Genomic DNA, 13,187 nt, shown 5'->3' with positions numbered 1-13,187 from the left:
TGCAAGACAGTCTTCCACTGAAGATGAAGAAGAAGAATCAAGCGAAACCGAGGCACCGCTTGAGGTCAAAATAAATTTAAAAGTAGACCATGTCATTTAACAAGATTACTATTTGTCAGCAAAATGTCATACAGTTCAAGCCAGCAAACTCACCCCTATAAATATATGACCAGTCACTAAGAATTATTTAAAAAAAAATGTGATTACAGTTCATTTGGTGTCAAATGGGTGACTGTAGGGTGTCTGGGATTTAAAAACAAAATAATTATGCTTCAGACGAAGGAAAATAAAAATTATCTGCTTCAAAATTACACTGGAATTATTTTGTTGAAAAAATTTAGGATCCTAGTTCTCATTAATAACGTATCAAGTCTCGATACAAGGTCCCAGCCTGGTCGAGCAGAGATAATTTTCGCGACGCAGATAAGTTATTCCCCGAAAACTGGTGAATTATAAAATACTAGTCAGGACAACGTATGTTTCCCCATTGTTTGGTTATGGAAATAGTTATGGTACTCGGTCATAGCCTTAGAATGACATCCTGTCAGCCAATGCGAATACAGAACAACTTTCACTGCACACACTACTGACAAATAGCAAGTCTGATGCCGACGTGCGCAATTTGACAAAATGGAAAACAATGAAAGCAACAAGTACTTCATGATTTGCTGTTTTATTCGGCAATGTTTTGAGTTGACTGCATCATTTAGGGCTCAAAACCGAAAAGAACGTTATAGCGAAACATTTTCAAGCTCATGTGAAATCTCTGACTGATTTTGATAATAATATATCTCATGTGTACCAGTCGAACTGCCCCAGCTACAAAATGCCCCAGCAAATTTGGTCATTCATTCTAATTTGTTCAAATTTATTTATAATGATTGAATATATGCCGTAAATGCATAGTTTTTGTCAACTTATTATGACATTATGTTCTTCATATAAAAGTTATTAGGAAGTAATATTTCTGATAAATGTTTCATCTGTAAACTCATAACTTAATTATGTATATACTTATATATGAAGAACATAATATCAAAGTTTACAAAACTATGCATTTATGTGCTTGATTGGCATTTTAGAAGATGATGAAAATCTCTATGTTCATATGCATTTATGGCCTATATTTATTCATTTTAAATAAATTGGGGCATTTTGACTACCCCACTGGGGCAATTTGACCAAATATGCTGGGTCATTTTGTAGCGGGGGCATTTTGACTGGCAATCGGACTTGATTTAATTTATGTTAAAAATACCACTGACAGTAAGTTGTTACAGGGAATGATGGAGTATAATTAATTAATCTTGTGGGTACTTTTTCCTTCTTCAGCCTAGCTTGGGGATTTCCATACCCTATGCGTGCATGTCTCCTTCATATGCGTCCGACTCAGAATGATCGGCGCATTTCTCCTGCCGAAAACTGTCATTTCACTAGGAAAACGGAAGAAATGGTGGTTCTTTCCCATGTTCAATGATGCCGAGCATCCCCAGGCAACGCAATACACCATCGTATCATTTAAAAAGACGACAGAAACAACACGATTTGTACTACTGTAGCGCTTGGTCTTTGGCAATATGGCGGACTCCAGGCACATTTGACGTCACGCTCGGAAAGGTCACGTGGGTTCCAGCGAAATATGCATAATGGCCGAAGCTGAGATTTCCCGAAACTGTTTTCGCGATTAAAACATAATTATACATAATTTTTCATTGAAAATTTGTGAATATGTTTCTGATGACTTTATCTTTCACCCATCAAATTATTGCAATTCACTCGTATTCTCCTTTAAATCACTGACTTTGTGTGCCAGCAATTAGGTACCTCACTCTGAGAGTGTGGGTTTGAATCTCAGATGGGACTAAGTTACTCAACCCCAAAGTGTACTGGTACTACTGGCAAACAAGGCTAAGTTTAGCACCGACCTGACAATTGACCTGTATTAGCATGTATGAGTGCCGCCCACTGGCGCTTGCCATTGCTAGGGAAGGGGCCCCAGTTGTCCGCGATCAAGTGTAGTGATGTGAGAGTCTTATGAGCAAGGTGTGTGCAGTTACGTGCGGAATCAATTTCATCGTCATGCAATGCACATGCACTTGCCTACATCTGCTCTACCTTTCACAAACCAAAGGGGTTTGCTCATTGCCATGTGCCGCCTACTTCTTGTAAACAGATTCTCTTGTGCCGGTCCAACTTATCCTTGTTTGCCAGTAGAATCTTAACTTAAAGTGTAATCCTAAATATAATATAAGATACATCTCAGTTTGTGCGCCAAATTAAACTGTTTATTGTATACTAGGTACCAGAATCCAGTTAGCAGAGCTGTGTCCATATGATCGTTGGTTGGAGTCATTGTTTGATGTTTGTCAGCAATATACCTATGCTCCTGGCTTTCACCAAAGTGGGTTTTGTCCAGGACATATTTTACTTTTCTCCCACATTGGACTGACATGCTGTGATATAAATGGAATACTCTTCAAAAGTGGTGTTAAACCTATATTGCTTGTGTCAGCACCTACATTTTCAAAAGGGTGTTTTTTGTCATGTTTTCCCTTTTTCCTCCCCAAGTGATGACATTACAAGGGAGATAATCACTACCATCAAGCATGCCAGGAGACTCTGCTCCACTTGTTACTGGGGTTTCCCCGAAGGAGGGTCCCCCGGGAACTCGTATAACCATCAGGGGAGAGAACCTAGGAACTGATCCTAAAGATTTTATTGGTGAGTTTTATATGGTAATATATTATCACAAAAACACCAGAAAAAAAGTAAGTGAATATCGTAAAATGATGTGACTGTATGTTGTTTTCATAATGGCATGGATCTTAACTGATGGTGTGTCCTCGCCAGACTAAAGGTCAAAGATCACAGGTCACAACTGTAAGACTCTTACAGTGATATTGCTGACATTTGCCTTCAAATCTATTTGATCATTTTAAACAAAGATATTCAGTATGTTTATTCCAACATGAAGAAGTTGTGGACATGCTGCTGAGAATGTGTTTTTGTCCCAGTTTTACAGCGTTACATCATTTAGACTTGATGATTTTTTTCCCAGCTCTGAGGATATGTGGGATGGATTGCATTCTGTCTGCTGAGTGGAAGACCTCCAGCAAAATCATTGCTCGCACTGGTCCAGGGAAAGGCAAGGGGGATGTCATCGTCGTCACTCGCAGTGGAGGAATCGGTAGCTGTACTGTGGGGTTTAGAGGATATTTCTTGCAGACAGGTGAATAACACTGCTTTAGTTTGCCTGAAAATTGTTAAACATAGGTTGTGAAGTTACTACAGTGTGTGGTGTTGCAGGTTTTACCAGGCACAAAATATTCTGCTTAGTCATGAAAATTTAAATGGACCGTAGGATTCAAATGCATATGTGTCTGTTTGAATCTGTTTGTTTGTTTATTGATTGCGTCATACTCCACAATATTCCAGCTGTAAATAATTGAGCCTGGACCAGACAATCCAGTGATTGACATCAAGAGCATCGACCTACACAATTAAGATACGATGACATACATACCATGTCAGCGAGTCTGACGACTCGATCACCTGTTACTTAGTTGTCTCTCCTACGACAAGCATGGATTGCTGAAGATAATTTCTTACCTGGATCTTCATGGGTTTGAATATCACAGACCATGATGAATTTTCTTTACTAAGTCAAAAAGGAAAAATCCCATTCATATAGTTTGTGTAAGGCTCCACCAGTACCAGAGGGAGTGAGTGAGTGAGTTCAGTTTTACACCACACTCGGCAATATTCCAGCTATATGGCGGCGGCCACCAGTACCAGAACAAAGAGTTATAATGATATCAATATTTTTTTCATTTAAAGGCCCTCTTCAAGAATCCGCACTGTGGACTGATGAATCTCAAACAGTGCCCTCCAATCTCCGTCATGGTCGTGCATCGTCTCCTCTCACAGATCGGGAGGAAGATGATCCCCTTGGCATCTCAGATGAGGGGGAAAGGTAAGTAACATATTTATTACTCCTACTTTCAGACATCATATCAAAATAACTAGCTCAACATCATGTCACAATTGGAGTGAGTAGAAATGCATTTGATCTTTCGGAATAATGTATATCTGAATTATCACTTCCTTTATTCAGGGATAGATTAGTCTATCATGTGATATATCTTGCTGGCTGTAAACAACATCTATAGTCCGTTTGGGTTCAAATGAAAACGACATATGATTAAATAACTCAAAATTAGGATAAGTGCACAAAACATAAATTAGACACATGGTCCTGAAACCTCTGGTGGAACAGCACCAGCACGCATTCAGGTGCAACTCCAGCCAGTCAGGTGCTGTTCCACCAGACATTTGTCACCCCTTGGTGTGAAGCGTGAAAAAGCACAATATTACATGATGGTTTCTTAAACAACTTTTTCCAAGATCGATCATAACACATCAGATTCAGATCCTGTTGGGTACAGAGGTTTCAGGACCATGTGTCTTATTTATGTTTTGTGCACTTATCCCTATTTTGAGATATATAATCATTCATTGTTCTCATTTGAACCCAAACGGACTAGAGTTTGGGTAGCCCTCGTCTTGGTAGCTGTGAGTTTTTTTATTCTTTTTGCCATCCTTGCCATTGGGTTTAGGCTTTGGCTTTGGCTTGCCTTTCGGCGGCGGTTTGTTATTTTTAAGGGTCACAAGCAGTGCATAACGAATGTATTTTCGCAAAGAAGCCCAGTTTGGGTGGTTAGAGTTGCTACCTGTAAAGAATTTTGAAGTCTATCATTCTGGGATATGCTACAGCAGATGATACAAGAAGCTTGCAGGTTGGCTTGGCTCTTATCACTTACAGATTATGTTACATTTTGCTTTAATTGCACCACTTGTTATGTTAGTAGTGACAAAGCTGACCGCTTACAGCTGGATCTTTGACAAATGGAAAGTGTTTATGGTATTTTTTATTATTCTTTCCAAACAAAACTGTAGAAAAAGATGGCTCACAGGGATTGGGATAGAGAACTTTGACAATGGGCCATTTTCAGGATTATTAGCCAATTTCTGAATTTAGAATGGGCCACTGCCCTTGTATCAATAGTAAACATCCAAATTTCAATGGGCCATTTTTTATTCTAATGTGCAAAATGGCCCATGGCTCCTGCCTTTGCCAATCTCTGGCTCATGTGAAAATTGATTGGAATATTACATTGTCAGGTACTATACTTGAACTGCAGACTTCAAATGATCCATGATTCTGCACATCAAGCTACAAGTGATGACAGCTCTTCAGCTTGTCTTTACGCCTTGGATCATATGGGACTGGATTGCTTGGAATATCTGCAAGATTGCTGATGCAGCATTATGCAATATTTGTTCACTCACTCATATGAGACTGTCCGTTACGAGAAAAGTTTATGCCTTTGTTACTGTAACTGTTTGCCCACTTCCTCCCAGTTTTTCTTCAATAATTGTCTGTATTTGTTTACTAGGATGAACACTGAACAGACACACCTTTACAGCAGGTAGAATAAACCCTGATACATAACCCTGTCCACTTACACGTGAATCTATTTCAGGGGCAAGATTTCTGAGGAAGACCTGTTGGAGATGTTTCCTGAAGGTGAGTAACCTATCTTCATGTTGTTGTTGATTTTGTATACATCATGTTATTTCTTAGTGACATGATGAAGCCCATTTCTGGTGTCCCTGCCGTGATATTGCTGGAATATTGCTAAAAGCGGTAAAACCATACTCACTCACTCACTCTTAGTGCCATGACATCTGCACCCAGGAGCGTGTACTATCGAGGGTATATCTGTGTTCTGGGGCAGTTTTGTTTCACTGTCATCATAATTTCCAAAACAAGGAGGGAAAGACGTTAAACTGAATTGTTTTAGAAAGCATCTTTCATTTTTTAAATTCTGTGGCCAAGGTTTGCTCAGGGTCCATCAGACAAAACAGTTTTAAGGAGATTGTAATTTATCATCCAAAACTGGAGATATCGTTTTGACAGTAGATTTTGTACAATGCCCTGACAATGCTATGACGTCTTGAACTTGATGACGTCACAATGCTATGACATTGTTGCACTGCAATACCATGTTCAGAGATGTAAATATTTTATTGAAAACTAATGAAGAGTGAGTTTTGATGATAAATAGAATCTCATCCTCGTGTCTTCTGATATCAAATATATCGACACTTTTTGATAAAAGTAAAAATATTCTTGGCAAGCTTTGGGTATTGTAACTTTATCAACTTGTGTTGATATAATTGATATCAGTAGACACTTGGGTGAGATTCTCTATATAATCAAACTTGCGAATAGTAGGGACAGTTCTTAATTTATGGCTTGGGGTGATGATGATTTTAAGGGTGGGGTGGGGGTTGGTTTTCCACTCATTATGTTATGGGAGGGTTAATCAATTTTGTACATAAAAATATTAAGAAATAATACTTAAAAATTGGGGGGGGGTCATTGATTTTGTACATGGCATGCAGGGGGGTCACTTACTTTGTACATAAATTTTAGGGGGGTGTCATTTACATTGTACATGCTTCTCAATAAAAATCATCATCACTGCCCCTAGCCGTAAGTTATGAAGGGTCCCTTATAGTTATAGTACGGTACATGGGTCTGTGTGTCTACATCAACAATGTAGGTCATTTGTAATATATTCAACATTAAAAACTATTTATTAACACCAGCTTGATATTGCTTTTATATTGCTAATATTACAATAACATTTTCTTATAGTTCATTGTTTTAGTCTTTGTCAGATTCGAGAGCATATATCCTTGCTTATATCCTACATTATTCACACATGGTTAATATAGTGATTACATAACCGTAGAAGATTTTAAGGACATAGGTACTTTATTAGTGCTTCTTTTCAATTCAGCATCTGGGAATATTTCATTGGAGAACTTTACACCGGAGTGGTACTTGCTGGAAAACCACCAAAATGCAAGGTATTGTTGTAGCTATACAGTATCTTTACTCTAAGGAAGGCTAAAATTAGTTATAATCAGAAATATTGTTGATAGGAAAAAGTATTAATGATTATCAATATGAACATTGTGCTATTTATGAATATTGTACATTAACATTTGTAATAGAATAAGTTTTTAATTTGCTTTCACAATATACAAAGTTAGGTCTTTATTGATGGGATGCTTCTAAGTTCTGTTCAGGATGCTGTTTTGTTAAAGAACCACTAAACTTTGTTTTTTGTTACTCTTTTAACCATTACATATGAAAGATTTGTGGTTAGTCTTATGCGGAACACCAAATTTATTCTTTAAAAACTTGTGGTTAATTAATACCGAGCGATTAAAAGTGGCCAAAAAGTCGCCTGCTTCCCTCTAGCCCGCCAACGAAACCACAGACAGGTTACGTAACTCTGTCGCCAGAGCACTGCAGTGACGTCATATGAGGAACGATTTTCAGTTAGTTGTATAGAAAATGTGTAGCACGCTCATCATTTTGATGATTTCGGCATCAACGATGACATGCCGAATCGTTGCTTTGTCGTCAATTGCTCCTAGGGGTCGAGGCGATGGTGTCCCCATGAGCAGATTTCCACAGGACCCGCGGTTAAGTGCTAAATCGGTTATGTTTGTGAGTCTTGAAGCGGCGTTGTGGAAGCCTGAAGCGATATCTTACTTGTGTTCAGATCGCTTCACTGAAGTTATAGAATCAAAACTACTTACTAGTTGTTGTAAAATATGCATATGATTGATGACCATAAAGATTTTCTATGACACAACTTGTAACATAACGATTTCTTCCTCGGAAGTGAGGTTGTGGTCGAAGTAACAATAATATTGTAAGTAGTATTATATTGACACCCACCTACGCTGCCACGAGAGAAATTGTTATGTTATACGCATATGTCATGCAAAATCCTATTGGCCATCAATAAAATACATATTTTACTACCAGTAGAAAGTAGTTTTGATTTTGTAACTTCGGTGAAAACAAACCTAAATACCATTTATCCTCAGACTGGCGGATGTTCCCGACAGAGTGCCGCCATTTTAAAAATAAACAAATCTGTTAGAATTAATGAGATTATAGTTTGTTTTCATCAAGTTAGATAATCAAGACTACTTTCTACTGTGTAGTTAAATATGTATTGGAATCATAACCAAACGGATTTTGCATGACACAACTTATAACATAACGATTTCTTCCACGGAGGCGAGGTGGGGGAATCGAAGTCACAATACTCTTGGCGATAAATTTCTTGCTACATTCCCATGGTTAATGTCCACTCACCAGTATGTAGATACTAGTCAATGTGTGTCTTTATATTTGGTCTTATAATCCTAATTAGTTTATTATCATACTTGTATCCATTTTGAAACTAAATAAAATAATAAAAAGCAGGCGATCTGCTGATACTTATAGTGAATTTATAACAGAACTGTAATATCTAGACATTTTATAGTTTGCCAATGTGAATCATAATTAGCACACACACCCTAGTGCATGTTGTCTGACTCATTACACAATGATTCTGTTGAATGCTACGACAAATGAATAAAATCAAAATGCAAATATTAAAATTAAAACAGATTAAAGTTATAGGAACAATATCAGGCCATTACCTTGTTCGAGGAATGTATCCATCAATATCCACAAAACTGTTCCAAATGATGTGTCTTTTAACAGTTTAATATACTGAAAAGTGATAAATCTTTTCAGGTATTGGTGTATAGTCTCATTGGTCACCCAAGATAGCACACCTGGCAACTAATTGCATAATGTCCTTTCTTTAAAACAGTAATTTAGTTAGCCAATAATGGGCAATCAATCAATGTATTGCCGGTTAGTCCTTTGAAAGAAGGGCGTTGTTTTACGCGAACACCGACACGACAGAGTGTATTCAGTATAGATTAGTAAATCTACATACATAAACACTACCTTTTGACAATTCCGCTGTGTAAGATAAAAGTAATTAATCAATCAGCGTGTTATCGGTTAATCCTTTGATGCGATGTTTATAATGTTGAATATTTACTCCAGACACAAGAAATGCCAAATGGGAACCTTTGTCGGGTAATCTAAGTGTGTTACCACTAATTATACCTGTTATAAATTCATTAACTGACCATCAAGTGAATGATGACAAATAACATGTGTGGGTTTATACCACCTAACACGGGTTACAACAAGGGAGTATTAATTACTGTATTGCATGTGAAAACGTATGGGCCGACACTGTTTTGAGAATACAAACAGATTTTTACATGACATGATTAAATATCGAGGTAAAAAAAATACAGAAATGGGATCAATTTAGATCAGTCATTATACAAATAGGGCCTAACGACACCAATCGATTTTGACAGAATCGCTCTATGAAAACAAGTTGTAACTTCGGAAACTAGGCAAAGCAGGAGACAAAATTAAATGACAGTAGATTGTGAGAACATATAGCTTTTATTTTCCACAACAATTGTCACGCGATTTCAGGTTTATACAAGCCTGTAAACAAGATCATTTAACCCTAAAATGTAGATGAATTCTGCATCGGCCCTCAAAGCTATTCCTCATATGACGTCACAGACGCGCGCCGCTCTGATTGGTTGAAATTTCGTTCGCGGGTGAGAATTGTGCACTGTTGTCAAAAAGGTCGATTTAAGTCAATTAAAGGTCGAAATGAGTAGTTTTAATGACGGGGTTTCATTTATAACGATGCCAGTTAGTGATTGATGTATTTTTACCCCCTAGGGTTTATGTGACCTTTAAACATGTCACCACTCACCAGTGATATTAAATATATTCATTTTTAAAGACTTTTTTGGGGACCGCCTCCGTGGTGTAGTGGTTAGAGCGTCCGCCCGGAGAGAAGGTCGCGGGTTCGATCCCCGACCGCATCATACCAAAAAGACGTTAAAATATGGTACTTGTTGGTCCCTACCTGGCACTCGGCATTAATGGGTACAACAAGGACTGGACGGCTCGGAGTCAGTATAATGTGTCTGAGTGGGGTATTCATGCTTCACTACGGCATGGTATCTCAGTGGGCTAGCACTATAAAACCAGCTTAAGTCTGGGCTAGTACAAGCAGCCTCACATACACATACACACGCACCCACGTCGTCATATGAGCGAAATATTCTCAAGCACGACGTAAAACCCAATTTCACCTCACCTCACTTTTTTGGGCATTTTTGCTCAAAGTTACTTTTCTGATATTTATTGATAATCGATCGATAGTTAGTTAATCATTATTGATCTCTATGAACTATTTTGATAGCCAGCCCTTCTTTATTCTATTTGATGAATACTGGCAAAAATGTTGATGTGAAAATAATCTTTCTACAATTAAACCTTATTTATTCTGTACATAAACTTACATCTGGAACTATTATTGATAATTCAGTATATTTATTTGTGTATGTGAAACAGAACAGCTGCAATTAAAACTTCTTTGTTTAAGTCTTCATTCTGAAATTGAATGTATACTAAATTTGTAGGTACACTGTACATGTCTTTATTTAATTTGTCCTTGTTAGTTTTGAAGACCTGAAGGCAGGGCTAGCTCATATGCAGCGTAAAGCTAGCCAGAGATCAGAGGGACCAATCGCAATTGTTCGATCCAACCTGACTGCCATCTTAGACTGCCTGGAAAGTTTGTCATGTAAGTGGGTAACAGTAAAACTGAGCGGTGTGTGTATGGTTCTATGTGTTCTTCGTGTAGTCAGAGATTTATGAGTGTCTGTTTAGTTTTGAGTTCAAGGCCGTCTTAGGTTCACATTTTGAAAATGCAAGGCCATAACAAGGGTATTAGAGGCTGGTGTATGTGGCCTGCTTCACTTGATTTCCAAGAATATAACTGACGTAATGTCACTGCCCATGGTCAGAAGCCTTAAGCCTATTACCTATAGTGATTTCAATATCAGACTGAAGAAGCTCGACCATTATTACTTTGAACCTCAAGTATGTTTCTTAAGTATCATACTGAAAATGTACCCATGAAGATTCAGGTTAGAATTGATCTTCAGTAACCCATGCTTGTCGTAAGAGGCGACTAAGGGGATTGGGTGCTCAGGCTTGCTGACTGGGTTGACATGTCATCGTATCCCAATTGCGTAGATTGATGCTCATGCTGGCGATCACTGGATTGTCTGGTCCAGACTCGATTATTTACAGACCGCTGCCATATAGCAGAATAGCGACTGCGGCGTAGAAATAAATTCACTCACTCATGATCGTAGCTGGGTCATGGCTCAGTGTAACCGTGCAGCATAAAACTAAACTCATTCACTGAAAATGTATAAGTTTGTAAGACTGTAGCTACAATTTGGCTAAATTTATGATACAAACACCAATAATTGCTGCTGTCCCACTAGACACTCACTGTAAAATTTTGCATTTATGCTCAATCTGTATTCATGAATAATCACATGCTTCTTGTCCTGGTAAAACCCTGTATTACAATGCCCTCTGGGTAACCCTTTGTTAAGTAGGCCCCCATGCTAGTCGTGGTAGGTGATTAGGATGGTAGTTGGGAGGCTGACCTCTTGAATATTCATGTCACCTGCAGCAGTGGCCACCTGTGGAGACCATCTGTCTGGTGTGAACAACCGACTTTGTGGTCTTTTGTCACACCTGTGTAATGTCCGATACTAATGCAATCAGCCATTGATCTACCTGTCTCACACCTGGTGACACTCTGCAGTTCCCTGCTGTAGCTGGTAGTGAGATAGGGGAATTATGTAGTTGATTACATTGATTGTTTTGGTTATTCTGTTGTCCAGGGAAATCTGAACACTGTCATGTCCTGACAGTCTACCTACACTTAAACCCCCCCCCACCCCCCACCCCCCATGATCTTTGCTTGCACACTGTATGACAATTTCCTACAAATCGGCTGGTTTACGATTTTGTTTTTTGTTTGGTTTTTATATAAAGTGCTTTTGTTTATATAAAGGATAACATGGGGAAAGAGCAATTCTAGCACTTGATAGCATGGACATCCAAGACCGGAAATGTTTTGGGATGTGTCCAAGTTGGTAAACAGAAATCTGTATGGGCTTGCTCAAGGGACAATATATGTAGACAAGTATGCAGGAAGATGCTTTAGTTTGAGTATACTGCACTGAATGCTGTCCTAAACTTCATCTGTTAAAAGGAAAAAAGAACTTTGGACCAAATAGTGATTTTAAGAATAAGAACAATTTAAAAAAAAATTCATGTTTTTACCAGTTTGCCAGCAAAGGGCACTAATTTTGGAATTGTTGATAATACGAAAAGTATATGTTAGTACTGGTACATTGCAGAATGGGAAGATACCTTTCCTACGGTCCTATGTTTATATAGGAAGCTAATCAAACATAGTGTTATTGTAACAATACATGACCAGCATTTGTAGTGAAGTGAGGTGAAAAATAAGAAGACTGTATTGACTCTTATTCTGAGAGTACAATGTGTGAAGCCCATTTCTGGTGTCCCCCGCCGTGATGTTGCTGGAATATTGCTGAAAGCGGCGTAAAAAACTATACTCACTCACTCACCACTGTGTTTCAGCCATGTATGAGAAATTTTCGACAGATGATATTCGTGGTGACTGTATGAATTCCTATGCTGTGCTGCTGATGCGTGAGTACTTCATACAGATATATTCCGTTAGGATTTCAAACTAAATAGGTCCCCAGCTGCCTAGACTGTCATGTACTTGGAAAGTGGCATATGACATATGACAGTGCACACTCAATAATCAAGTCTATACCAGTAATCTGATATGAAAATGTAAATGAAAATATTGTTCTGGAGCACAAGTTCAGATTAATCATAATATTAGAATTAAGTAATGCTCAGAAATCTTCCCAGTGGCTTTGAAAACTTTGGACACTCAATGTGTGGATTCATGGGGAGAACAGTTTCCCAGTACGCTTCACTTGAGGATTGACTGTGTATTATTTCAGTTCATTGAGGTATGAATCGGAAACTGTATTCCCAGCTTCGGGTATCGAAGGGTGGTGTACGTGATCCTGAATATGTATGAATGTTGCTAAAATGTTGCTGAACAGAAAGGGAATTCCCTTGATTGTAAGTGGGATTCTCTGACAAGGAAAGTAGTCTGCTTTGATGGGCATGCCTTTCTTTTTTTGCAAACATATTTTTTACAAGCTAGCATAATATAACTGTAATACTGCAAACATCACCCTAAAACAGTATTCAGAGCCATGACTGTTGATGTTTGACT

General features: G+C 38.2%; 1 protein-coding gene across 3 annotated transcripts in view; it reads left to right on the top strand.

The window, feature by feature from the left end:
• LOC124285150 (exocyst complex component 2-like) overlaps positions 1 to 13,187 on the top strand; it is a 35,003-nt gene that overhangs the window by 1,314 nt on the left and 20,502 nt on the right. For all 3 annotated transcript variants that reach the window (XM_046721332.1, XM_046721339.1, XM_046721322.1), the window contains exons 2-8: positions 2,569 to 2,721; positions 3,059 to 3,229; positions 3,838 to 3,973; positions 5,544 to 5,587; positions 6,870 to 6,939; positions 10,495 to 10,619; positions 12,509 to 12,580. In XM_046721332.1, the coding sequence (XP_046577288.1) occupies positions 2,607 to 2,721; positions 3,059 to 3,229; positions 3,838 to 3,973; positions 5,544 to 5,587; positions 6,870 to 6,939; positions 10,495 to 10,619; positions 12,509 to 12,580 (733 nt within the window). In that variant the 5' untranslated portion in view covers positions 2,569 to 2,606. The remainder of the gene's footprint in view (positions 1 to 2,568; positions 2,722 to 3,058; positions 3,230 to 3,837; positions 3,974 to 5,543; positions 5,588 to 6,869; positions 6,940 to 10,494; positions 10,620 to 12,508; positions 12,581 to 13,187) is intronic.

The sequence above is a fragment of the Haliotis rubra genome, unplaced genomic scaffold (genome assembly GCF_003918875.1).
Source record: "Haliotis rubra isolate DU_JTF1 unplaced genomic scaffold, ASM391887v1 Scf11, whole genome shotgun sequence".
Lineage (NCBI taxonomy): Eukaryota > Metazoa > Mollusca > Gastropoda > Lepetellida > Haliotidae > Haliotis > Haliotis rubra.
Note: the sequence above shows the minus strand (reverse complement) of the source record. Positions and strands in the feature narration are given on the sequence as shown.